The 27,908-nt window shown below is 41.0% G+C and overlaps 1 protein-coding gene across 3 annotated transcripts in view; it reads right to left on the reverse strand.

Annotated features, from left to right (window-relative positions):
• ASB18 (ankyrin repeat and SOCS box containing 18) overlaps positions 1 to 27,908 on the reverse strand; it is a 54,819-nt gene that overhangs the window by 18,403 nt on the left and 8,508 nt on the right. Inside the window, exons 3-4 of one of the 3 annotated variants that reach the window (XM_042445171.1) lie at positions 21,548 to 21,671; positions 9,076 to 9,343 (exon numbers count right to left, since the gene is read on the reverse strand). In XM_042445171.1, coding sequence (XP_042301105.1) covers positions 9,076 to 9,343; positions 21,548 to 21,671 — 392 coding nt within the window. Of the gene's footprint in view, positions 1 to 9,075; positions 9,344 to 21,547; positions 21,795 to 27,908 lie in introns of those variants that run through there. The other 2 variants (XM_042445169.1, XM_042445170.1) reach the window with 2 other exon arrangements.

Here is a 27,908-nt window from a genome sequence, read left to right on the forward strand (position 1 = left end):
AGGGCTTCCAAGTCGTACTCCCCTTAAGCAACTCTTGTGCTCCCCATTGGGAGTTCCACCCCATCATTTGAGAACCACTGTTTTAGGTCTATTTATCTCTTTCACAACAGATTAATTAATCAGTTAAATGTTATTTAACTAGTAACTAGTAAAAACTTTGTTGCTGTTAATTGCCTTTGAGCTGACTTTGACTTATGGTGGCCCTAAGAATGAGAGACCTCCAAGTCACCTTGTCCTCAACCACCCTGTTCAGCTTCTGCAGAATCATGGCTGCAGCTTCCCGGATTGAATCCATCCATCTGGCATATACTGTATATACTCATGTCTAAGTCTAGAAATTTTAGTCAAAAATTGGACCCAAAAAACTGAGTCAACTTATCCACAGGTCAATATAAGTACTGCACTTTAATTCTTATTTAAAAAAGGAACCATCCCCTGGTGAAAGGCAAGGGCACAATCTGCTCTGGAAGCACTGATTTCCCTCTACTCACTCATCCATCCAGCCTTTAGGGTGAAAACAGGTATGCCTGCTGGAATTTTATAAGTTCTTTGTTTCTTTTGTTTCATCCTTTAGAATCTTAGTTACATGCCCCTTGGTTTTACCCTCTACTTGTCCACGGGTCACATCAAAATCCATAATTCTGACCTCAAAACCTGCCCTCGATTTATACATGAGGTTGACTTATAGTCGAGTATATACGGTCTATTGCCCTCAATTTTACCAAGCATGATTGTCTTTTCTAGTCAGTCCTTTCTTCTTATGATATAGCCACACTATGACAACATCAGTTTAGTTATCTTTGCTTACAGGGAGAGTCTGAGTCTGGTTTTCTCTAGGACCCATTTGTTGGTCTTTTTTTTTTAGCAGTACACGGTATTTGCAGAACTCTTCTCCAGCACTCACCATGACGAACTATTTTAAATGTTTGCAGTGACACTAAACCATAAATCCTTTCTTATCCATCCCCCACCCCCTTGTGAGTTTGCATTGTATTCACAACAATATGTGTTCTGTCATGTGTTCTCCTACTGGTCTGAAGCACCATCACTTAGACTCAGGCTTACCTCTTCACCTGCTCTTTGTAGGAAAGAGGCCATGAAGTGCCTTAAAACAAAACTAAACAAAACCCCTACCCCCTATGATGATCTCTCACAATTCAAATAGGCAGCAACGATTTGAAGAACAGATGTTACAGAAGGAATTACAAGCATTTTCACAGAAATTGAGTAATTTTGGGGCCTTGAATGGATCATTATGCCCTATCTGGAACTGAGATTATGCCTTTTTAAGAGCTTTGTTGTGTCTACTACATAACTTTATCCTGTGTAGCACAAAATGCAAAATTGTGGTTTTACAATTCATCTAGCTGGATTTATCTTCTAGCCCAACATGTAGGGCATAGGAGGTGCTATAATGCTGAAAATAAAATCTGTAGCCCAAGCCTATGTTAAGGTTTTCTTTCTGGTAAGCCTGCTTAGGACTGCAGTCATAGTTGTAGAAAGCAAAGTATGGCAATGCTGGCTCACAAAGAAAGCACCCTTCCCTTCCATTCACAGAGAGAACAACCATTCTTTGCTCATAGTAAATAGGAATGGGAACTCAAACTGAGGTTCTTAACCTGGGATTCTCAAGTGGTTCCATGCCTTGCGGAGACCGTGTGGACGAAGCATTCCTGACATGTTTCTATATTGTTGAAGAACATGTGCTCCTACCTGTCTTCAAAGTTAAGGGGACCTGGAATTGTTGTGGCAGCAGAAGAAAATAAATTTATCTACCACCTACCTTTTGGGGTGTGGATACTGGTGTGGGAGAGAGATGTTAGAAAGATGGCAGGTTTCTGCCACATCAAACATATCTCCACAGCTAATTTGCAGACCAGTTTGATATTTTTTAGAAAGGAGTTAACTGGATAAGGCACAATGGCCCTCTACAAATGAGATGCCTGTTCTGATTTACCTGGGATAACTCCACTTATTTCAAAACACTTGCATTTACCACCACTTCTAGGAAATCAATGGGCTAGTCATTTTCCTTCTGACTGCTATACTTCTGCTCTGAAGCCCACACCAGCTTCCCCAGTGTTTTGTTGAAAAGTGCCTTTTTGACTTAACTCTGACTTGGAGACCCTGTTTGTATTTCATTGTACTTTTTGGCCCTATGGCATGGCCAAAGTATAGAAACAAAGAACCTTTTCTCCCCCTCAATTGTAGTTTCTACAAAAACCCACAGGGTTCTCCCCCTTTTTTTTAATCATCCCAGCTTTTGCAAAGAGAGTGCAGTGAATTTGTAGACTCCTCTTACCCCACCATGTTAATTATCGCGGCTATAAAAAGAAGGTCAAGGAGAGGAACTCTACTAAATAGGGCGAAGTTGGCATGCATGACTCCTAAAGTGAAGAAGACAGAAATGAACTTTGCTGGAACTTTTTTTAAAAAAATGTCTTCAAAAAGCTTCTAGATTAAAGCTCCTGTATCTTTTCTATTTTATTTTATTTTATTTTATTGTTTGAATTCTCATGGATTCTGAAAGTTGAAATGGTTGGAAGGAAGCCCAGATAATTTTTTTTTATCCTTGTCACTGAGAGGCTCAAAGGTTTTTAAGTCCTGCCCCCATGGTGAATCGCAGACTATATGGGAACATTGAAGAACCTGACACATAGGTGTTCAGGCCATTGTTACAAAGAGGGAGCCAAATAAAATAGCTCTCTATGTAGGTCAATGACCTGCTCTTTGTCGGTAAAAAATTAAGGATGACCTTGAATCCATTACTTGAAAAAAAATCAGGGGAAAGTAGTTTCCCCTAATCAAAGAGAATATGTTTGTTACCTAAAGCTTGACCTCCTCACTATCTAACTTTAGCATAAGTCTCTGCTATTGAAAAGCAGTGGTCGAATCCTCAAAACCCATCTGAAACATCTGTTAATTTTTGATCCTTCCAAGTAGATGGCTTAGTTATTGTAGAGGCATCCAGTAGCGCTGCTGTAGTTAAGGGCCTGACAGCATTTCCATTATAAAGCCACAATATTCAAGGGCTTAGACTTGGCTCAGCTCTTTCAACATTGCATCTGTGATATATGTGGGTTATAGGATTGCAGCTCAAATAGTGCCCCCCTTCCCATTTGGGTAAAACATGGTGTGCATCAACAAAGATGTCTTCACAGTCAGACAGCCACAGAGATAACCTCAAAGTTTTTGCTTACATGGAACAAGTAAGGATTCTTTTCCTTTGCCCTCAAATTTCTTTCCAAGCCAAAATTCTGGTGTTTAGGTTTCATCCAGTGCCGTCTCAGATGCAACAGTGGCTGGTGACTATGTTGTAATGAAGAGCCTAAAAACTAAAGTCGTAAGAGCTTTTGGAAGAAAATGTAAATGTGGCACTTACTTTTTTCTTTTCCCTGGTCTTCTACATGAGATTACTTTAGCTACCCAAATTCATTCCACTTATAGGACAGTATTTCAACAGATGATTTCTTGTACACTGGTTGAGTGAAATGATTCTAATATTCTGGTGACAAGCAGGAGTCCAAAATGTGAAATTATTGAGATATTCATATTTGAAATTCTGTTTTTCTTTGCCCTAGTGATGATATAGCTTGTGATTACATGATGCTTCTGCTGCTGTAGATCACAAAATCTCCAGTTCAACTGTTTCATGTAACACATTACTCACTTGAAGTTTTCAGTCAGAGAAGACTAGTTATCATGAGTTATATTAATCAATGGCAGTTAATGGCATTTTACTGTGTATTTTTCAAATTTTAATACTAAAATGCTTCACACTTATTAGGAATGGCTTTGTGTGTTTCATACAAATGCTTTATTTTCATTAATGCTTTTTACCAATTATTTTATCTCCTGGCTACAGTATGGTCCAACAATGACAACCATGATATAATGGTTAGAGTGCTTTGCATTACTTTCAAATCTCTACTCAACTTTCTGGGAGCTTTAGGATCATGTGTGCTACTTTCACTTCTTTGGGATAGCAAGGAAGAGTGTGATTTTTTTATATAAAAGAATAATAAGTAAAAGAAATACAAGGTTAAATCCACTACTTATACATGGAAGGTCTTAGTCAAATTTTTAAAAAAGGGGGTAATACTTAATTTTTGAAGAAGGATTCCCTTAAGTATGCACAGGAATCTCTCTTTTGAGTTGGTGCTTGTTAATTGTAATTTTTATAAGTACTTACATGTACACATACATTTGGGAAACAAAGGCCTGATTCCCATTTACCTTTAGATCTGATTCCTGAACCAATTCCTGAAACCGGTTCAGCAAACACAGTGGTTCCCATTGTGTTTGCATCAGTTTCAGGAACTGGTTCAGGACAGCCATAAGGGGAGGCCGGTAAGGAGGTTGTACAGAAGCCTGGGAGGCCGGTAAGGAGGCTGTGGGGACCAGAAGGCAAGGGGCCGGGGACAGAGAAGCTGGGGATAGAGCAGGCAAGAGAGGCCAGTGACGGGAGAAGGCTGAGGATGGAGGGAGGCATGGCTGGGGCAGAGAGGCCAGGGAAAAGCCACTGCCAGTGGGAACCAGGGCAGATTCGAATCTGATTCGAATCTGCCTGGTTCCCACTTGGGCTGAATCAATTCAAGCCAAAATACACTGCATTTTACCAGCGTCTTTTTGATGCGGGTTAAATGGGTAAAAACCATGATCTCCTTTCCGAATAGCTTCAGTGATTCGTATTAAGTGGGAACCATAGTGGTTTAAACTGAATCATTTGGTATCATGATCCAATTTAAACCATACTGGGACCTTTTTCAAAGCTTAAGCTGCTTAAGCTTCCAAGGTGGCAGGGGGCACACACATTATTATTACTTTATTTGTACCATCAGGAGAATTATAAGTAATGAGTCACTGTGAAAAACACCTTATTTGGGAAGTATCAAAGCACTTTTTAATTGAGGCTTTGGGAAGTGATGGGGGGAAAGGTCCTTTTAAATTGGGGCTGGGGAAAGCATGGCTTGCATACCATACTTGGCCCCTGAAGCCCACTTTTATGGCTGCAAAGCTTCAGCCAATTTTTCTGCTTTTTAAAACTTTAAGACTATATTCAGAGAGTCCAAAACAGGGGAAGACAGAACCTTCTCAGTGGCTGCGTCCAGACCATGGAACTCGTCCTCATGGGAAATCCAATTAATCCCTTCCCTGGTTTCTTTCTGCTATCAGGTGAAGACCTATGTACTTGGGCAGGCCTTTGAAGGATGTTTAATCTTATGGTAGAACAAGCGTTAAATTGTTATTTAAAAAAACTTTTAAAATATAAAATTTAAGCAAATTTTATTTAAAATTATTGTAATCTGCTGTGGGTTCCTTGCCAAGAGAAAGATGGGGTAAAAATGGAATAAATAAACAAATAAATACATCCTCTACAACCCTGCACTCCCACATACACCTATTTTTCCCCCATCTATATACTGTATTGATAAAAACGTTGCATCACTTCTCATTTCCATTTGGTAAATATGCAGTGCAAATCTCCAAATATTTTGGTGTGCAGAGGAGCAGATGCAATGTATGGTGGGGTTTGGGGAAAATTAGCCCCCATTTGCTGTGTAGCTGCCCATTCTTGCTTTAAATGCAGCATTCTGCTACAAGTGGACCTAGTACCTGACTTGTGACCAAGGACTTGTGACCAAGGACACTCTCCAAACGGGAAATGAAGGTGAGAATGTTCAATCTCTTGATCCACAAAAGTGGAGGAAGCCATGGAGATGACTCCGCTAGAAAATGAGGCCAGAGAAAGCCTAGCAGCTGTGTCATGACTCCAAGAGGGATCACCAATGAAAATATTGTAATTACAATCAGAGCTTTGTAATTAATGTATGGGTTATATGTGTATTTGTATATGTTGTAAAGAATCTGTGTGTGCCCAGAAAAGGACACCACTTTCTGTCAGAATTGCCTCTAGGCCTGTGTGCAATATGAACTATGCAAAGTGTAAACACAGCTTTTCATATTTATATGATCTGTTACTACAGCTGTCAGCTGATTAAAAAATATGAGCTGTTTTATCGTATGAATATTAATTGCTTATGCAACATTAATTGATTGACTCCAATTTATGGTGAGTCAGTCAGGGGGGGTTTCTTGACAAAATTTGTTCAGAAGGGTTTTGTGTTTGCTTCTTCTGAGTGTAAGAGTGTGTAACTTGTGCAAGTCACCCAGTGGATTTCTGTGGCTGAACAAGTTTTCAAACCTTGAATCACTGGAGCCCTAGAGCTTTATCGTGTGTCTAAAGAGAGCTGAGATCCAGTGAGACAGAAGCAGATTTCTGCTTACTTCTTTGCATGATGTCGTAGTGCTTCCATTCTCCTTCCAGAGGGTGATGGTCAAAAAAGCATGCCTTTTGTGCCCTTTCCAGCTCTAGGGGTTCTTGGATGAAATGGATTATCTAGATCCATTTCAGTCTGGCTTCAGACCTGGCTATGGGAGAGAGACAGCTTTGGTCACCTTGGTGGATGACCTACTCAGGGAACTGGCCAGGGGGAGTGTGTCCCTGTTGGTTCTGCTGCATCTCTCAGTGGCTTTTGATGCCATCAACCATAGTATTCTTCTGGGTCACCTCTTTGGGATGGGACTTGGGTGCATTGTCTTACAATGCCTTCAGCCCTTCTTGGAGGGACGAACTCAGAAGGTTGTGTTTGGGGGACTTCTGTTTTACCCCCTGGCCATTGGATTGTGGGATCCCTCAGAGTTCTGTTCTGTCCCCTATGTTATTTAACATCTACATGAAACTGCTGGGAGAGGTCATCCTGAGTTTTGGGGTGGAGTGTCACCAATATGCTGATGACACCCAACTATATCTCTCCGTTCCATCTGACTCCAAGGAAGCTGTCTCTGTACTGAATCAGTGTCTTCTGTAAATAATGGACTAGATGAGGGTGAACAAAGTGAAACTTAATCCCGACAAGATAGAGGTGCTCCTGGTCAGTCGTAAGGCACATCAGGGAACAGGGACTGTGCTGGTACTGGATGGGGTTACACTCCTCCTGAAATCTCAGGGTTGCAGCTTGGGTGTGCTCCTGGACTCAACTCTGAACTTGGATGCCAGGCTGTTGACTGAGGCTGACTACACGGATCATGTCCCTCCCCTGCTGAAACAGCTGCACTGGCTACTGGTCTGTTTCCAGGCAGAATTCAGCATGCTAGTTTTGACCTTTAAAGCCCTAAATGGCTTGGGTCCAGACTATCTGAAGGACTGTATTGCCCTATAAAAGCCAGTAAAGTGCTGAGATTGGCAGGAGAGGGCTTTCTCTCAGTCCCACCACCCTTGTAGGTGCAGTTGAGAGAGAGCTTTCTCTGTGGCTGCTCCCAGATTGTGGAACTCCCTTCCATGGGACGTTAGGTTGGCTCCCTCCCTGCTCTCTTTTCAATGGCAGCTGAAGACATTTTTATTCATGCAGGCATTTGGTGGGGATAATGTGGAGTGCTGTTTTAAGGTTTTAATAGTTTTTCAAATTGGTTTTAACCATGCTGTTTTTAACTTATGTTTTAATATTGGCAATATTTAATTATCTTTTAACCTCTGTAATCGGTATTTTAGTTCAGTCTTTTTAACTTATTGTAACTTGTTTTGAAGTTTATTGTGGGAGGAAGGGGGGATAAAAATCCTTGAAATAAATAATTAAATAAATCTTGTCAAACTGATTTTTGCCATGTGACAAAAGGTACACTTTTATGACCATCTCTCTTGGGAAGAGAATGGAACTGCTTTGACACCATAAGGAGAGGTAAGGAGAAACCTGCTTCTCTCTCGCTCGCTGAGTCTCAGCAGCGGTACAGACCACCCTTTTGTGCCGTGCTGGCGCCAATTTTAGGATTAAGGACCATGCGGCTACTGCATGGTCCCTAACCCTAGTATGTGTGGAGGTGCACCATGATTGTGCGGTTCCATCCACACGCTGCACGTGTTGGTGATGTCGCAGCTGCACCACATCCAAATGGCACTTGTGGTATCATAGCGGCACAGCAAACTGGAGCTGTTCCATATGCTCTTTTTTTGCTGCGCAGTGGCACCATGACATTTGGTTGCTGTGGTAGCGCTGCACAGCAATGAGTGGCGGCTCCAGCCCACCTTTAGCAGGCGATGTGTACCGCGCCTCAGTTTGCTTTTGATATGCGATAAAACAGCTACTCTAGCACTCATACACCACCTTGGGTCTAAAGAAGTTTATGTTAAAGGTCATGTTAAGACCATCCCAAAGGCAAAAATCATTCCTTCATTTGTTACTGGCATGAGTACATGTCTTTAAGAACACTCTCACATTAGAAGTGGTACTCCCACCTACCTACATGAGAAGATTGCGGCATGTATTTTCTAAGAGAACCCGGATAATATTTGTATTACAGTAAATCAGACTGCTTTTAAAATGTGCTAACAAATTAACCAGGAAGTGTCTTTTAAATCAAAACTTTTTAGTTGATTAATCATTGCATCCCTATCAGTCATGCACTGCAAATTTGGGAGAAGGCTTGGTGGCTATGTGAATAACAGTCAGTTCTTTCAACCAAGCAGAAATACAGTGTAGTATTTTGTTGTTGTGTGCCTTCAAGTTGTTTTTGACTTATGGCACCCCTAAGGTGAATCTGTCATGGGGTTTTCTTGGCAAGATTTGTTCAGAGGGGGTTTGCGTTTGCCTTCCTCTGAGGCTGAGAGAGCCTGACTTGCCTGAGGCCACCCTGTGGGCTTCCATGGCAGAGCATGGAACCCTGGTCTCCAGAGTCCTAAGCTGCATCTACACTTCACAATTAACGCAGTATGAAACTGCCTTAACTGTCATAGTTCAATGATATGGAATTCTGGGATGTGTAGGCTTGTGAGATATTTTGCCTTCTCTGTCAGATAGCTCTGGTGTCACAAGAAACTACAAATCCCAGGATTCCATAGGATGGAGCCATGGCAGTTAAAGGTGTCAAATTGCATGAATTTTGCAATGTGGCAGCAGCCCTAGTCCAATGCTCAAACCATTATACCACACAAAAGTAAGAAATGGAAGTTAACATTACATTTTGTGCATAAGTCTACATTGGCCATAAGAATCTGTGGAAGGACAATGATCTCCTTACCCCAATGTGTCCTGGGTGGTGCAGAGATGCAGAGGGGCTTGACCATCGTCACTCAGAAGATTAGGATTGGCCTTGTGTTCCAGTAAGAGCTCAGCACATTCAGTGTGCCCTTTGCTACAGGCTTCATGGAGGGCACTTCGTCCTCCTGGGGCTGCATTGGGGTCTGCCCGCCAGAAGAGCAGGTGGCGAAGACAAGCGGTATGTCCATGGCAGGCTGAGATGCAGAGGGGGTTGGTCAGATCCCTCTTGTATTCCAGAGACCACAGGCCTGGAGCAAACAGATAGACAGACAACAAATGATCAGGAGGGAAGGGAGGTAGGAGGACAGAGAAAGAGCATAGGCTTGTAGGTCAAGGTCTGTGATACAGAGCTTCTACTGACTTCCTGTTTTGGCCCTAATTGTTCAAAAATTTAATGAGAAAGTGCAAGAGGCCAAAAATAGAGCACCAGATCTATCACTTTCTTGCTCCCTCTCCCCTTTAAGTGAATAGTTAGTGAAAAATGCCATAAAGGAACCCCCTTGTCCTTCTGATGTAACAGGCAAGATGAAACCATATCTCTTGATGGGAGGGATGAAGGGAAGGGTGAACGGCCCTGCAAATGTTGGGAGAGAGCTTCTGGAGAAGTAGCCCAGATCCTACATTGCCACAGAACACTGTAAATGTGTTCTGTGGTTGTGATGTTCTATTGGTTGTTATGTTCTATTAGTCCTTTACTGGATGCCACTTTAATGCAATGTATCTGGACCTGTCAAGAACTGCTATTTTCCTTAGGAGTTCAGTGAACAACTTGTCTGTGTTGCTAACAGTACAGTTTTATTCGAGACAAACCATGGATGTTGACAGGAAGACATCTGCACACAGAAGTGACCTCATGCCCCAATATAGGCATAGAATTGGGAATGTCCCACCCCAGATTTTCATGGGCTTCAACAATTCAGTAATTAATTAAAACATATCAGCCCTTTCTTCCATGCCCACTTAATTGCCCAGCCCCAGCCCCAGTCAGTTTTCATCTCTACATTCTGTTCCCACCATCAGGTACTGAGAAGTTCACTCCTCCAAACATTTGTACATTCCTGAGTCAAGTCGCCAACATACATCTGAGCCAACCCCTAAGTACTGTGCCTCCCATCGTTTCCCAATAAACCTATAACAACTATATATGTCAAACCATTAGCGTATTATAAACACATTATACCAACCACAATTGCTTGACAGAATGTACCACATTCTGACAGGCCCAATGCACATGAGTGGCAACCCTTTTCACAACTGCAGTGTGATGCACCATCAGCATATGTTTTGCACTGAGTCTCTGCATGCTCCTCAGGGGGGCCTCAGACCCACTTATGGAAGGAGTAGAGGTCCATTGTGGATTGCACAGCTAGTATTAATTGGTATGTGTCCCTTCATGGGGAACTCGATTTTGCACAGGATACAGGCGTTGTGCAGTGTCCAGTAGAAACACTCCATGTACGTAATCAACCATATGCCTGTGTACAATTCTAACAGGATGCTGGTCTGTGCCTCACTCTTACATTCACTGACATGAATTAAGAACGAAGGTGGTAGAGGATGAAAGAGGGAGAGGTGACACATGGCTGCAGCAGTGGGCTGTGCAACTACCAGTGTTGTGTTTCCGGGTTTGCTCTCTCAGCAAATAGGCCCGGATAGGCTCATAAGAAGAATTTGCTATTCAGTCCTTTGTGCTCAAGATTAAAGGGCCAGTTTGGAGCATAGCTCAAGTCCTATGGTTATACCTGCAAACAACATGCGTACTGGACTTTCCTTTCCCCAAAATGCACAGCAGGTTTTTCTGGAATCCCAGTTTGGCTCATGTAATCCCCACTCTGGCCAACCAGTCCTGGGAACAGGTGGCTTGTCAAAAGGTGCCCCATTTTACACTGGGGCTCCTCTACCTTTTCTACCTTTTTCAGTTGGTTCTGATGAAGTAGACCAAGACGGCTTCAAACATTTAAAAAATAAAACAGTTCACTTTAAAGCTTTGTTAGTGTACCAGGCTGTTTTCAATAATAAAAAAAGATGAATTATTTTCTAAATGTCAATCACTAATTTCCTTTGCAAGCTCTAATTCCATAGGCTATGACAGTGATTGTGAACTTTTAGAGACTGAGTGCCCAAACAGCAACCCAAAACCCACTTATTTATTGCAAAGTGTCATGTCCCTCTGGCTTTCTAGTAACAAACTCTGGCAAACTCTATGCTGGGGTGACGGCACATGTGCCCACAGAGAGGGCTCTGAGTGCCACCCCTGGCACGCGTGCCATAGTTCGCCATCACTGGGCTATGACCTCTTATTCACCAGGCATAACAGCTAGGCTATTTTAGCTCGATGGTTCCCCCTCCAGGTTTTGAAGAGCAGTCATTCCTTTAGCTTCCACATTCACTGGCTTTATAAATGATGATGATGATGATAATAATAATAATATCATCATAATAATCCCCACAGGGTTATGCATGTTCTCATTGAAAGTTAGTTGTAATTTTAAAAAAAAAACTTATTTCAAAAGATATGTGTGAATATATTTCATATTCTTTTCTGAAAGTATTGTATTCTTGAAAATATTTTCCCGTGATGCAATAATTTACAAAGAAAAAAACACACAAAAAGAACTGTATGATCCTTGTGCGTTAATATATGTATTAACTCACATATACAGTATTTTGTAAATCTAACCACCAGCAGTGGCTCCTACTGTGCATGGATCAATGCATGTGATTATTTACAGTGCTTTCCCCCCATCTTGCATTGCTTCTACTCCAGCAGAGAGTCATAAGATTTGAACAGTAGATATATGTTGTTGTTTTTGTGTGCCTTCAAGTCGTTTCTGACTTATGATGACCCTATCATGAGGTTTTCATGGTAAGATTTGTTCAAAAGGTGTTTGCTTTTGCCTTCCTTTGAGGCTGACTTGCCCAAGGTGGGTTTCCCTGGCTGAGTGGGCATTCAAACCCAGGTCTCCCAGAGTCCTAGTGCGATACTCAAATCACTACACCAAGATGGATCTCTCTCTCTCTCTCTCTCTCTCTATATATATATATATATATTACACACACACACACAGGCAAATACATTCCCACAAGTTCTTTGCAAGGAGTTTAATATTAGTTGGTTTACTAGTTGCAATGGAATTGCAGCTCGGCCCGGGTCTTCTAGACCAGTGCTTCTTTGATGGGAGGGACTGACAGGGACCAGCACCATATTATGCCATTTGAATACAACTGTTCCTTTCTTTCCTGGAAACTCACCAGGGACTATCAGCCAATGGTTTGGGGCTACCACTGGTCCAGGGACTACCACTTTGAGTAGCAGTGTTCTTTGTTGTTGTTATTAACTGCCCTCAAGTCAATCTTGAGCCATGGGAAACCAGTGATGATACATCTCCAAGACCCCTGTCCTCCACTGCTCTGCTTAGTTCCTGTAAGTTCATACCTGCGGCCTCCCAAATATAATCCATCCATCTAGCATGCAGCATTCCTCTCTTTCTACCTTCCTTCACTTTTCCTAGCATTATTGCTTTTTTCCAATGATTAATGCCTTCTCGTGATGTGTACAAATTACAACAGCCTAAGTTTTGTTATCTTGGCTTCCAGGGAGATTTCTGGCCTGATCTGCTGTAGGACCCATTTGTTTGTCTTCTTGGTTGTCCGTGGGATCCCCAGCACCCTTCTCCAGCACTATATCTTGAATGAATTGATTTTCTTCCTATCTTGTTTCTTAATTGTCCAGCTCTCATGATAACAGGGAATACATGGTAACAGGGAATACAAATGGCTTGTACGCTTCTATCTTTTGTTCTCAGTTGTATATCTTTGCATTTTTGGAGTTTTTTTTCTAGTTCTTTCATAGCTGCTTTCCCCATTCTTAATCTTCTTCTGATTTCCTGGCTGCAGTCCTCATTGCTATCAATATCTGATCCCAGTATGAGAACTCTTTTACTACTTCTATTTCTTCATTGTCTTTTAGATTCTTTGTAGTCATTATTGTGGTTCAACAGTAAGCCTGCCTTTTCACTTTCTTCTTTGGTCTTTTTTAGTAGTAGTTCTAGGTCTGTGATATTTTCTGTTAGTAGTATGGTGCCATCTGCGTATCTCAGATTATTGATATTCCTTCCTCCTAGCTTCATTCCTTCTTCTGTGTCAAAGCTTGCTCTTTGTATGATATTTTTGGCATACAAGCCAAATGGATAGGGTGAAAGGATACAGTTTTGTCTGACTCCTTTGCCAATCGAGAACCATTCTGTTTTCCCATGTTCTGTTCTGACAGTAGCCTCTTGTTCTGAGTACAGATTCCTCATCAAGACTATCAGATGTGTTGGCAAACCTATATTTTTAAGGGCATTCCACAGCCTTTCATGACCTATGCAATCAAAAGCTTTGCTATAGTCTATAAAGCACATGCTGATTTTCTTTTGGAATTCCCTGATGTACTTCATTAGCCTTTGCATGTTTACAATGTAATCCCTAGTGCTTTTTGCTTTCCTGAATCCTGTGTGGACCTCTGAGATTTCTCTCTCCATGTATGGTTGAAATCTATGTTGCAGAATTTTGAGCATGATTTTGCTTGTGTGGGAGATTAGTGCTATTGTTCTATAGTTGCTGCAGTCTCTTGTGTCTCCTTTTTTGTAGGTGGGATGTATATTGATCGTTTGCAATCTGCTGGCCATTATTTTGTTTTCCAGTGTCCTAGACCTCAAAATAAAGAACATCTTTTACTTGATGCCCCATACAGTAATTTTGAAGGCTTTCTCTTTGTAAATATTGTACTCTAAGCTGTCAAACGGTAGCAAAATGATACCTAAGATTAGAGATGCGGGGCCCAGGGTAGGGAGGAGGACAGAAGAACTGAGGCCTTTTGAGGAACATGGATAATATGACTATGTCAGACATCTGAGATGTATCTGTAATGAGCAGGAAAAATAAATGCAGTTAAGCCAAGAGACCAAATGTGTTTTGGTTCACCCATTTGACAATATGCAGAGAAGGAGCAGAAGGCATTTGCAGGCAAGTGAAATGATTGGTACTAGTGCTCAGTGCTTCTTGTTACCGAAAAGGATCACTGGCACCACATATTCAACTATTTCAATGTGTTATTTAGTTCTGCATGTGCTGCCAAGTGCTGAATATGACAGCAGCACACTAAAATCTCCTGCTTTGAAAACATTTGGGGGGTTTCAAAAGCTTTTCAGGGTTCTCAACCACTGTGAGCCAGAGTGAATGTAAAAATAAGTAACAAAAATAAATTTTAAAGAGTCTCCAGTGAATACACATCAGTGGTCTGGATTTCACATGGCATGCAGAGATACCTTCGTGTAATAAAGGACAAGTCGATATTATGCTTGTAATGAGCGACAGACTTAACATCTCCCCAGAGCCAAGACTGAGAAATCTTAAAAAGACTAAACGATAATTGCTCTCCTCCATCTAATGCTGATGTATAAGCCATTGAGGGCCAAGGATGTGGAACATGCTGATCATCCATGGGAAAACATGCATTAACAAGGCCTGTGCTGGTTTCAAAGTAATTATCCTCAGGCTGTGGTCAGAATGCCACTGGTACAAACTAGACTAGAGGGTTATTCATACTGTGAAAATAATCCAGGATGAATCCAGGTTAAATCTGAATTGTTCATATGCATCCCAAAGTCAGTTGGAGTGGGAGCTGCCAAAAAAACACTTACTTTGGGATAATTGATATCGGATTTTCTCCTGAGCTTTTAAAAAAGATCTGCATCGTCAGAAGTGTGAATGACAGATGGAAATAGACCTGAATAGATCTGGGATGAAACACAAAAAAGGGGTTCCGAATGCATTCCCATCATTGACTCCATCTTTATTCAAATGCTTGCACGTGTGAGCAAGCGAACTTGCAGAGATGCACACCCATGAAGGTCAGTGCAGTTCCATAGTGGAAATAACAATCCCAAAATGCATGAGTGAGATGATTTGCATGGTCACACTAAAAAAACCAAAAACTGATGTGTGAATGACCCCTAGGTTTTGCTCCCATTGTGGGAGCAAAACTCAGCAGTAATATATGGTCGTAAATGATGGGCAACTAGGGAAGCCTGGGTAAGTGCTCCCCTTCACGGTACTCATTCCTGCAAAAGGGGGGGGGTAGTCAACTTTTTGCTATCAAATGCTCTCTAAGGGACATGAGGGCCTTTCTCACTGTGTTTTTAAGTCTTTCTGGATCATTTTAGGCCCAGGAAAGGACTATTTTTTTTAACAAGAGAGATTGAGAGGAAGTCATTTCCTGATCAAAAAGATTTCTGATAGGCATAAGGGCTCTCCTTGGCATAAAATGGCCCAGCCCATGCAACTATTCCAATTTGGGGGCGATTAAAAAAATTTTTTTTTACCCCCCAGAGCTCCCTAGAGGCCACAGAAACTGCCTGGAGTGGCTGCATGTAGCCTGTGAGCTGCACTTTGGCATAATAGTTACATTGGATGTAATAAAGTAATAAAGAATTATTATACTCAGAGAATAGGATTTGAATATTTGATGACAACTTTAGGGGCCGATGCAGCCCACTTAAAGGCAGAGCTTTCTATGCAGATCATATAGCCAATCTAGGAGCACAACCTCCCAGGGTTTACAGAATGAATACTTTCAAAATCTGTCCACAAATTGCCAACAAGGGAGCGTTTTTTAAATCTGAACACAAATAAAGTCAACCTGTTCCAACAGAATAATAGTATACTAGAGTTGGAAGGGGCTGCAAGGCCCAACTAGTCCAACCCATGCAGCAATACAGTTACAACACTTCTGCCCATCCAGGCCTATTTAAAGTCTTCAAGGAATGCGAATGAATCACCATCTGAGGCAATCTATTCCACTGTCAAACAGCTCTTATAGTAAAGAAGTTCTTCCTAAATTCAGGTGGAACCTTTTTTCTTGTCATTTGAATCCATTAGTTTGTGTTAGAAGCAGAAAACAAGGTTGCTCCATCTTGAACATGAGATCCTTTCAGATATTTAAAATTAGTTATATGTCACCTCTCAGTCTTCTCTTCTCCAAGTTAAATATACTCAGCTCCCTAAGATTTTTTTTCTACACGTGCTTAGTTCCATATTTTATATTTCTAATTTTGTCATCTATTTTCTTGTGTCCCTTGAAGTCATTTTCAACTTATGCCGATCCTAATCACAGGGTTTTCTTGGCAAGATTTATTCAGAGGGGATTTGTCATTGCTTTCCTCTGAGACCATCTATAAGGGAATCTTTTCATTATTTTCTGGAATAAATCTTTTGCTGTGTTCAGAGTTCATTTCTGTCAAACTTGATTTGACATTTTTACTGCATCCAACACTTCCATTTCTTGAATGCATAAAATTTGAATGAGTCAAATATAAGATAACTTTGATGTCAAAGTTATCTTATATTTAACAAAGCAAAATCTTTATTGCTGTGTGAGCCGTAACTTTTAATTACTTGTTTACCTTGGCCTGAATCCTACAGTTCATCTTATCTAGAGTAGTCCTATCACATCAGTGAGCTTTACCTACATGTTGGCTTAATCCACAACTGAGTCACTGTGTCTTCTTTAGTTGGAATTAACTGATACAATTAAGGACATTAATTTCAAGCAAAAGCCCTGTTAATAAAACAACCGTATAAAAATAACTATATTGCTATATATAATTATTTTACTATTATATTTTAATTGGAAAAATATACATGTATATAATTTATATATAGGTGAGTAAAGAGGAAATCAAATTAATGTATATTCTTAAAAACATAAGCAGGATGTAAATATATGTATGTATATCTGTGTGTGTGTGTGTGTGTGTGTAAGTATACATGTTTTCTGTGTGTGTGTGTGTGTGTGTGTGTGTGTGTTTGTAGAGTATGGAGAAATAGTTGGCAAGGCTAAAGGTTTATCAACCTATTAAGTTATATGATGAACATATCATTTGAAAAGCTGGTTTTAATTTGGAGGGAGTAGGTGTGAAAATTGGTGGAAAAATGGAATGTCACCAGTTACACAGATGACACCATACTACTAGCAGAAAATAGCAAAGTCATGGAAATGCTGTTGAGAAAAATCAAGGTAGAAACTGAAAAAGCAAGGTCACAGTTGAATATTAAGAAGACAAAAATAATGACCCCAAACGGTTTATATTACTTTAAAGCAGATAACAATGGCGGGATACAGACCGCTCAAAAAGGGTGGTCTCCCGCTGCCCTGGTTTGCTCCATGAGGGAGCCGCAGTGGGTTCTTCTTGTGGTGCCTTTGTGATGCCGCAAGGTGCCAATGGTGCACTTGTGGTGTCACAAAGGCGCCAGCACATGCGGATGCTAAGCGTCTGTCGCATCAAAATGGCGGCACCCATGTGTACAGGGCGCCACCATTTTGACGCCCCCGTCACATGCTAGTGGTGAGGCCAATATGGATGGTGCGTCCTTGGCCAACTCATAGCATGTGATGGGGGCGCCGCAAAGGCCCATGTAAATTGGGCCAAAGACACCAAAATAGTTAAAGATTTTCTTTGTTGTTGCGAGCCTTCAAGTTCTTTCCAACTTAGGGAGACCCTAAGGCAAAACTATCATGGGGGTTTGCTGGGGCTCAGAGTATGTGACTTGCCCAAGATCACCCAATAGGCTTCCATGGCTGAGTGGGGAATTGAACCCTGATCTCCAGAGTCATAGTCAAACACTCAAACCACTACATCAGGGTGGCACAAAGATTTTCCATACCTTGGCTCATTTGTAAATCAAAATGGAGAATGTGGTCAGAAAAAGATTATGACTTGGAAGGGCAGTTATGTAGGGACCAGACCAATTTCTCATTACATACCAAAGGCAATTTTTATGTATGGTTGTGGAAACTGGACAGTGAAGAAGGCTGACAGGAAGAGAATCAACTAATTTGAAATGTGGTGCTGGAGGAGAGTTCTGACGATACCATGGACTGCCAAAAAGACAAAGAAATGGGTCCAATAGCAAATTAAGCCTGAACTGTCCTTAGAAGCCGGAATAACTAAACTGAGACTGTTATATTTTGGATATACTCAGGCATCCACATTTCGGTTTTGATTATTTATGAGATAAAGGCAGGGTGCACACTCCCCCCATCTCCTCCTTCATTGGCTTTTTTCCTGGGGGGGGGGAGCCCAGGACGGAGAAGCTGGAAAGGGTAGTGCACTCTGGGGGGAAGATAAACAACTTTCTGTGCAATCATGTTGGCCACGTGATCACAGAGTTGTCTCTGACAAAGCTGGCTCTTTGGCTTAGTAACGGAGATCATCACCGCTCCCTATGGTTGGACATGACTTGACAACCTTGTTCATTGGAACATCTTTATCTTTACCTTTTGCGCCCCTAACCTCCACAAATGGAGGGGTGAGCGTATATCATGAGATGGCATGACACATTGGAAAAGACTGATGCTTGATAAAGTGGAATACTGTCGAAAAAGAGGCTGACCCATTACAGGTGGTTTTCAAGACCTATCAGGGCTGTTGATAACAAGGTAGAAGGGAGGTCACCATAAGTTGAAGTTGTTGTTGTTGTTAGCTGCCTTTGAGCTGACCTCAACTCATAACAACCCTGTAGATGAGACATCTCCAAGACCTGCTGTTCTCCACTGCTTTGCCTGTGGAAAACAGATTTGACCAGTTTTGCAACTCTGATATTTGCCAAGGGGTTGCTGTTACTAAGTGGGAGAGCCAACAAAGTGACTGTTGTACATTGAGACTGATTAAGGACAGGATTGATGCACAACAGGACCAATGTGCATGGAGCACTCTTAACGCATATGAGAACACCATCTAACAAGTGGCAATGGGCATTGGTAGAGGCCAATGCACATTGGTACACTTGCCGGTGGCCAGATATGCATCTTTGTAATTCACTAGGAGCATTCATAGCATCTCTGCTACATAGCAATGTGTATATAAAGTTGCATAATGTACATCAGACTAGAGCATTTCAGCCATAAAGTATATAGAAGTACCTTTAAAAGATTAAAAAGTAAAACAAACTAATATTTATTTATATTTTAAAAACAAGTACATGCAGAAATTCCAAATGGCAAGGATGATTTTAGAAGAGACATTGCTTCACTTCAGTATATGATGGAATGCCTCTCCTTTGCTGGCACCTGTGCAACATATCAACAGGACATCTAAAAATGAGGTTTTAATTTAAACTATTGTTTTAGTTATATATGTGAAATTTACGCAGATTTAATCCATGGTTTAATTGGATAAGTTGTAGACCTATTCATACACTACATTTGACTTGGTAACCACAGGTTGCCATGGAGTTCGCTTCATAACCATCCAGAAAGGAACTAGAATTACACATAAGGACCACTTCTTTACTTTCATATTTGCTCCAGAGATTGACTATGACTCTGGAGATCAGGGTTCAAATCCCTGCTTGAACATGGAAAGCCATTGGGTGACTTTGTGCAAGGCACATCTTTCAGTCTCAGATGATGGCAATGGCAAATCCCCTCTGAAGAAACATGCCAAGAAAACCCTGTGATAGGTTAGGCCTTAGAGTCACCATAAGTGGGAATGACTTGAAGGCATATGACGATGACAACAACAACACAGGAAAGAAAGGCCTGAGTTCTGAACAGTGCTTGAACCAGCACCAACTTCTTCTACAAGCTTATTGTAAGATTTTTGTAAACACGAAAAATAATTTGGTTGCAGATCTTTACCTCTCTAAAAGCTAATGGGAAAAATCAAAGTACAATGAAGGAAACTGAAGTACTTACGTGTGGCTGGATTTAATCTAGTCTTTATTAAATGGCTCATTTGGTTGAACCACATTTCACAATAGGGCTGTAATAGAACGTGACAGGGGATAATGTTTTTCAGATACATGTACACTATTGCTATCCAGCCTGCCACCATTTTTCAAGTATTGCCTACAAGAAATTAAGATCATAGATGTGAGCATAAAGAAGGAACAGGATAAGATTGCAAAGTGGTTGATATTTGGGTCCTGTTTTGAGGATCTTAGATGTTGGCAACAATAGATAATTAGGTAATGTTCTAATGGAAGAGATTTTGGTAGAAATCATAAACAGAATGTCTAATAGCTTTTTTCTTGGAAGAAAGGGCAGAGATTTCTTGGGCTGGTCCTTTGAATCCTGGCATGAGCAAAAGACAGATATTGTAAATGGTTGATGTGGTGATCATACCTTAGTCAAAGTAAGAGACAATGGAAGAGCATGGTGAAGCTGCAAAGCTGGAAAGTTTCAGTTGCTCCATGCTCAAGGTGTATCTTGAGAAATATCATATTATTTTCCCCAGGACAAACAACTCCAGTCTGCATACTAAAAAGAAACTCTGCTGTGAAGATAACAGAGGCGCACACTGAGGGTTATGTTAGAAGATTACCAACTCCATTGCCAGCGGCTGGAGAAATGTTGCTTAGGGCCAGGGAGTCTTTCAAAATCTGGGGAAGAAACAGGAAGTGGTTCTCACCTGGAAGGCCTCATTTCAGTGAGATCATATTAAGTGAGACCAATAATGCGAGATCAAAAATAATGAACATAGATGATCAACATAATTTTAAAGTAGATGGTGAAGACATTGAAAAAATAATTGAAACAACAACAACATAGTGTAGTAAGGAGGGTTCCCTGATGCTCAGTGGACAATTAGTCTCTAACCACAGAGGAGAAGAATGCCAAGAACTGTTCAAAAGCTTTCTGTTTGTGCTCAGTGGGTATGACAAATCAAGACCCCCCATATTCTGAATGCTGAACACATTTGACTAAGGAGATTATCACACTGCCTTTTCTCCCAGCCTCAGTGCAGGCTGAAACTTTTGGTTTTTTTAAAAAAAAACAGGTATTATCGCACACCTCCGTGCCCAGTCTGGAGGCACCATGTACCCGATCTTGGCATCCTGTATCTGATTCATACTTGTCTGGCACTTTTGGAAAGAACGTGAGTTTCCCATTCTTTGCAAAGTATGGGAGAAGTATGGATCGAGTATGGGATACCAAGATCGGGTATATGATTCCTCCAGACTGGGCACGGAGGTGTGTGATAACACCCATTTAAAAAAAGTTTTCAAAAGTTTCTGCCCGCAGTGAGGCTGGGAGGAAAGGCAGTCTGATAAACTCCTAAGTCATTATTTCCTCCTTGCTCTGTTTCCTTTGGCTTGCCTAGAACTAGCATGTATGATGATACAGCAAGGCCGCGATTCTCTTCACTACTGATAACTACTGATAACAGTTTAAGGGTATAATCCATCTTGACCCTTTCATATAGGAAAGAGATGCTGAGAAAGTGGAGTGAGTGGGTAGAGAACTAACTCTTCCAACTGTACAGAATGACAAGAGAGAGGGGCAAGACTTGTACACAGAGATTTTTTTAAAAAAGAGATTGCAGTGGGAGGGGGGAAACACACTACCCTCAATTTGGATTAGTAAATACCTGTTTAAGATTGAAAGTGTTCCTTGGAATCTAGAGTACCTGACAGTCCGTAAGCAGCTTGGCTTTTCACCTGCCATTCCAGTTCATTTTTATTGATTTCAAAGACCACATTGACATCTTCATAGTACTGGTCGATGAGGGCTTTGAGCTTCTTCAGGTCTCCCTTGACCAGAGCTTCATAGTATTTGTCCACAGGAGCATGAGGCTTCCTAGGGAACTTGGATCCTTCTTTTTCAAAGATTTGCAACTTCTCTACAGCAAGTCCAGGCAGCTGTTCCATTGTGCTGATCTGCTGTTTATGTTAATCCAAAATCTTATTCTGAGGATTGGTGGGGTTTTATAGCTAGATCTGACTTCCTTGTTTGTACTGTCCAATTATGTTCTAGTTAGGGCTCTGACATTGCTTGTTTTAAATCTAGTAATAATTGTTATTTGATACAATTCAAGTCACATGAACTGCCGGCTACAATAACAAGTACTTTAGTACGCCTGATTAGATATCTGTGTGTATATTTGCACCTGGCTAGGTTGAATAGGCTGTTGTATGCTGGAATTCCATCATGAAGTTATTTCAGCTCCCAGTCATAGCTTGGCTAGGAAGCATACTAGTCTACAGTGAAGATTTGCTATATTTGCCTGTCAAGATCCAGGTGACATGGATAAACGGATGCAATAGTTTGCGTGCTTTGGGATATCTTGTTCTTCAAACATTTAAAGACTGTTTATCCACAAGGTTTCTAGAACTAAATTCTTTTTCATACCCTCCCTGTAAAGGCCAGTTGTGTGATGAGTTGATATATTCTGGCAATGCACACTGCCATCCAATTTGCATTTCTCCATTACATTCCCATATCAAAGCATGTTACACTGAGCTAATCTGCTAGGACTTTTTCATGTTGCAGAGACTGTGATTCTTGGTGATTAGGAAACTATGCAGTAAAATCCTTCTATGCTTAAATTAATGGACAACCTTTATTGTGATGATGGTGCCGCCTGGACTAAAAATTGCCTCTGGAAACAGGATCTCTCCCTAAACTGACTGGCTGAAGGGCACACAGGGGACAAACCAAAAATAGGTGAGGCATGCCTCTTACATTCTCTGCCTAGGGCTCAGCAAGAAAACTATTCACACTCAAGAGGTATCTGATATTGCAGCCTATGTATTACCAGAGGCTAACTTTTGTCTAATTAAAAACCTTCAACACATCCCATCAGTAGTTCATTCAAAAGTATAGCAATACCATATATATATATTGGAAACGAACTAGGAATATATTTGATTAACAGAACACCTTGAATGATAGCTGGAAAATTCTCCAAGGCAGGAAAAAGAAGAGGGACTGTATTTTCCAGGGATTCTGACATTTTAAATTAATTTTTTTTGGCATGGTGCATTTCCTCCTACAGCATCTGCCTGCTATTCATAGGTGTTTATTGAATTGTGCTGTATTACTATGGGTAAGGATGTATATTAATTTGTTGGAATTGTCTTGAGTGCCTCATTTAGGTAGCAATGTAATAAAAAAAGATAAATGTATATGTGTTATATGCCTTAAATAATAATGAATTCTGAAAATATACATAACCCTGACTCCACTGAGCTATTCAGGATTCACTGGCTCAGTTTAAAGGTAGTTCCATGCATCTTGTCCACAGCAAGGATGGAGAGGAGGCAAATGAGGAGAGAACTAGTAGGTGTATGTGCTTGGTCCCCATTGTGCCATTTATACAGCAGTAGTACAGAGCCATGTGGATGGGGGGAATGCCCTGAGAGCTGATGGCAACCTCTCACAAGCGCCAGTGACAGGAGCAGAAGTAGCATTGAGCCCAGAAAAGGCCCTTCATGTAGCACATGTTCTAGGTGAGGTTTGAGGAGAAGAGATGGTGGCAACCACCACAGATGCTGGATGCATTTTGCTGCCTGCAGTGTCACCAAAAATGTTTCCTACCCAGCTGGAGTTTGTCATATTCAGCCATATTTCATTTGTGACTTTTTCCATATCACTTGGCCCAAAAACTGGTCCACTTCTCCCATTGCAGCCCCTTGCCCACTTTGGCCCTGTGACATCACAAGGACTCACTGGTTGACCTCAGGCTTTAGCCCTAAAATCTCAGTCAATGGGATGCCTCTGATCTCGCAACCCTGATTAGTTTGCTATAATTTTGCAAAGCTTAAACTTGCTTTGATCAGGTTGAAATCTCTGTGAAATAGAAAGTTCACTGTGGGGTGAAACAGATGGGCCAAATAAAGTGGTTTCAAACCACTTTGAAGGTGGGGCGTTTAGATGACGCATGCCTGCAAAGTGGGCAGAAACCTGATTGAAGCTGCACTCCGGGGCTAAAAACTGGAGCATAAAGAACCCAGGATATTCCGACTTAGCCTGGAAAATGCATACCTTCGGCCCTACATATAAATATCCTGATGCCAGAGCGGTTTTGAAGGAGCAATCCATCCTAACCCTATAAATGCACCGGTGCAGGTGCACATTTAAAAAAGGACGGATCCAGGTGGCAATTCAAAGGAGTGAAAGTATGACACCTCCAAAGGATATAAATATAACATACACAAACCAGACAGTCCAAGAGGGAGCATGATTGGGCTTTGCCAGTGTTTTAATGGACACACCGATGGTCTGATTCCCTATACTGGTGGAGGATCACAGGTGTGGCTGTTTGGCCAATCAAAGGGGTGGCCATTCAATGGGATGGCATCTAGGCACAGACATTTGTTAGTGGTGTGTTTGTGTGATGGTGCGTGTGCATGGTGGGAAGGCGACCCCAAAAAATTACTTATGCTTGATTCTGCACTGTGTGGTGGGGCCATGTGCATTCGGGCCACTTTAGGAGCATCTGATGTAGACAGCGGAGAGTTTGATCTGCTTCTGGAAAATGCAGGTTCTAACCACTTTCTCCTGCCCGTCTGTTCTGCCCCTGTGTGAGCAATAACCTTCCCCTCACTACTGAGCAATTACAGCTCAATCCCTATAAATGTCTAGGGTATGTCCTAGTTTAATTCTATGGGTCTGAGCTTTTGTTCAGAGATACAAAAGGCTTTATCCCTGCTTCTCTTGTTTCATGATCTGGGACAGACAAGCTGGAAGATTTTCTCACACAATGAGTAAGCAGGGGTAAAGCCTTTTGTATCTCTGAACAACAGATAACCAAAAAATATTACACAGCACCTTGGTCTTGTAATGCAGAACAATCCTAACAAGGTCTGTGTGAATAATGAAGAGAGCCATATTCACTCAGGGAGGAAGGGAGCTCCTATCACATGTTGCACCATGCCTCTGAAACAGACAGGTTGCACCTTCTATAAAGTCTTTGTCAGTATGAATGACAAAAGGCTTTCTATAATTCAAAAGCTTTTATGTTCTTAGGTTAACAAACTTTGGCCCAGTAAATCTTATTTAATGAACAAATATTTTGTCTATAATTGTAGGAGAATTTGGCCTAGGATCAAAAAATGAAGCAGGGATTCAGTGGTTGAAATTTGTGAAGCCAACAGTTTGTTAATTATAAACATATGTTTCAAGCAACCAAAGAGGCAACTGTATACATGGACATCATCTGATGGGCAATCTAGAACTCAAAGACACCCCATTCTATCTCCAAATTGTGACACAAACTGTGAACTGAACTTTGGACTGAAGCCAGGGACATTGCCTGGGAGGAATAAAAAAGAACACCGCCTGTAGTCAAATAGGAAGAGAAGCTTCAGAAAGAAGAAATTCAGACAGAAGAAACTCTTCAAGCAATTAAGGACAGACTAGAGGCAAAAGTAAAAGGTGACAGAAAAAATATCAGAAACTTGAATGCAACTGTTCAATGACTTGTGTGCAGGGACAAGGAGAACTACTATAATAATCAATGCAGAGAAATAGAAGATGATGACAAAAAAGGAAGAACAAGAGACTTCTTCCACAAGATCAAGAAATCAATGGGAACTTCAAACCAAGGATAGGGATGCTCTACAACCGAACACATTACCAAGTAGAGCAAGTAGAAATAAAACAATGATGGGAACAATGCATGGAAGAACTATATAAAAGAGATGAAAGGATGACATGGAGGTAATAGGCATCGGGAACTGCCAAGGTCAGTCTCATAGAAGTGCCTGAAACAGAAAGAGACAATGAGGCAGTCCTGGGAAGTGGATGTTTTAGAATGAGAGTGAATAGGGTTTGATCACATGAAAAGCTGTGAATTGTTCTGTGTTTTTTATACATGGCGTAACATTGCCATGCTGTGAACTAGTTTAATTTTCTGTTTTCATACTGAGACTTGGATTTCTGAAATAAGATCAGCCTTCCAGAAGGATAGACTCAGTCAAGGAAGTCACAGCCTTGAGTCTGCTGGACCTGAGCAGGGCTGTTGAGGCTGGTTATTTGGAGGCCTCTCATTCATAGGGTCACCATAAGCTGAAGTTGACTTGACAGTATTTAATAACAACAAAATTTGTCTTGCTCCAGAAACTTCTTCCTAACCCCCAAGCCAAAATGATTGTGCCCACTAGCCTACTAGCTCACTATCAGTTCTTCTGCTTCAAAGGCAGCTGTTATCTGGTCTTCTTTCAAATCACATTGTTGCCTAACTCACCAGTGTCCATCATAAGTTCTGTTAGACCTCACTCCTGTTAAAATAAACAAGACCTGGGTACTAGTGCATTAAGTCAGGAGGGCTGATAGTTGAATCCAACAAGTCGGAAGTGGAAGTAGTCAATAATTAAATATGACATAAAAGAACTCAAGTACACCTGTTGAACTCACTCTCCCTTTGTGTACATATTAAGTGCAAAGAAAATGTATTTCAACTGGACTCTAAAATGAGTGAGTGATTATGTTCCAATTTAAAGAAAATGTATTTATGCAAAATTCATATGAAACTATGAGGAAAATAAGAGTTGTACTGAGGATGGATCCAAGGCTGCATCTACACTTCAGAAATAATGCAGTTTGACACCACTTTAACTGCCATGGCACTATCCTATGAAATTATGGGATTTGTAGTTTGTTGTGGTGCCAGAGTTCTTTGGCAGAGAAGGTTCAATATCTCATAAAACCAAACATCCTAGAATTCTGCAGCAGTTAAAGTGGTGTCAAACTGCATCATTTCTGTAGTGCAAATGCAGCCCAAGTAAGATTGGATTAAAATGAGCGCGACTTTAAAAAACTTGTTGGATTGAAACAATTTCTCCATTTCCTCTGTCTAAAAAACTCTGTGCTAGTCCAGATGGTTTCTTAACGTCTTTTAATTCTTTCTAAACTTTATGATGTTGCCTGTTTCTACCTACTGAATTTTCTCTCTTGGCCACTTCTGTGGAACATCTGTGGAGTGTGGAAAAAATCACCCCATTCAAATCTTTGTGGTCTTTACCTTTTCTCTGATCTTCTCTCTCCTCCCACCTCCTATTTTCCATTCTACTTCTTTCATCATCTTATTTCAATCTACGTCTCATCTCAGTTTCTTTCACTTGCAAGGGAAAGGTTATGATGTGCAGGCACTTTTTGCTTTACTTCTCACAGGACCCACTACAGTGTTGCTTCACAAGTCATAATCTTTGCTTTAGCTCTGAATATGGCCGGCTGCAAGTCCATCCCTACAGCTACTTTGAGGGGAATAATTTTAGTCTGAACATTTCCGCTGGTTAGTGTCAATAGCTAACTAACCCTTTGAGCTGTAATATTTACTGCCTCCATTCTAGTCATGTTTTGATGACTATACATTAGTAAAAAACATTTTAGATATCAGTGACAAAGGTGAAAGTTTATAATGGCAGCAATATTTTTTCCCTTTTTTTGTACTCCTTTTTTTGGCATTGAAATAAAATGAGCATTAGACTGACAGCCTGTGTGGGCTATCATTGTTCCTTTTTCCTTCACCCAGAAGAGAATCCTCACAGGGAAAAAATGAATTGTCACCATATGGCTGAAACTCTAGAAGTACCTAGCAATTTAAAAATTGGGTTCAGGTATCATTGTATGTAATCATTGTATGTGGAGTGTATCTCATGTTTGTAGATAACTAGAAAGTGCCTTCAATCTGATCTGTTGTGTACTAAAGAGTACCAATTAATCAATGAACTGGGATTGAAGTTGTTTGGGTTGCAGTTTTGAAAAATGGTGGCTATTCAACTTTATACAGTGATAGCAAGTTGGTCTGGATGTTAGCAACAGTGGCATTCTATTCTGGATGCATGCATGCCAACCTCTTCAGGTTTCCGGTGCTCATACAGTTACCATGCCCACCTCCTATTGTACTAACACAGTAAAGCAATTATTAAATTGACTAAAACAACAACAACAATCACCAGCTAGCATTTTGTATTGCAGTTACAGATTTCTAATCTAGATTCGTAGCTGCTCCATATTCAGTAACACTATTGCTACAATTGTAAATG

The sequence above is a fragment of the Sceloporus undulatus genome, chromosome 1 (assembly GCF_019175285.1).
Source record: "Sceloporus undulatus isolate JIND9_A2432 ecotype Alabama chromosome 1, SceUnd_v1.1, whole genome shotgun sequence".
Classification (NCBI taxonomy): domain Eukaryota; kingdom Metazoa; phylum Chordata; class Lepidosauria; order Squamata; family Phrynosomatidae; genus Sceloporus; species Sceloporus undulatus.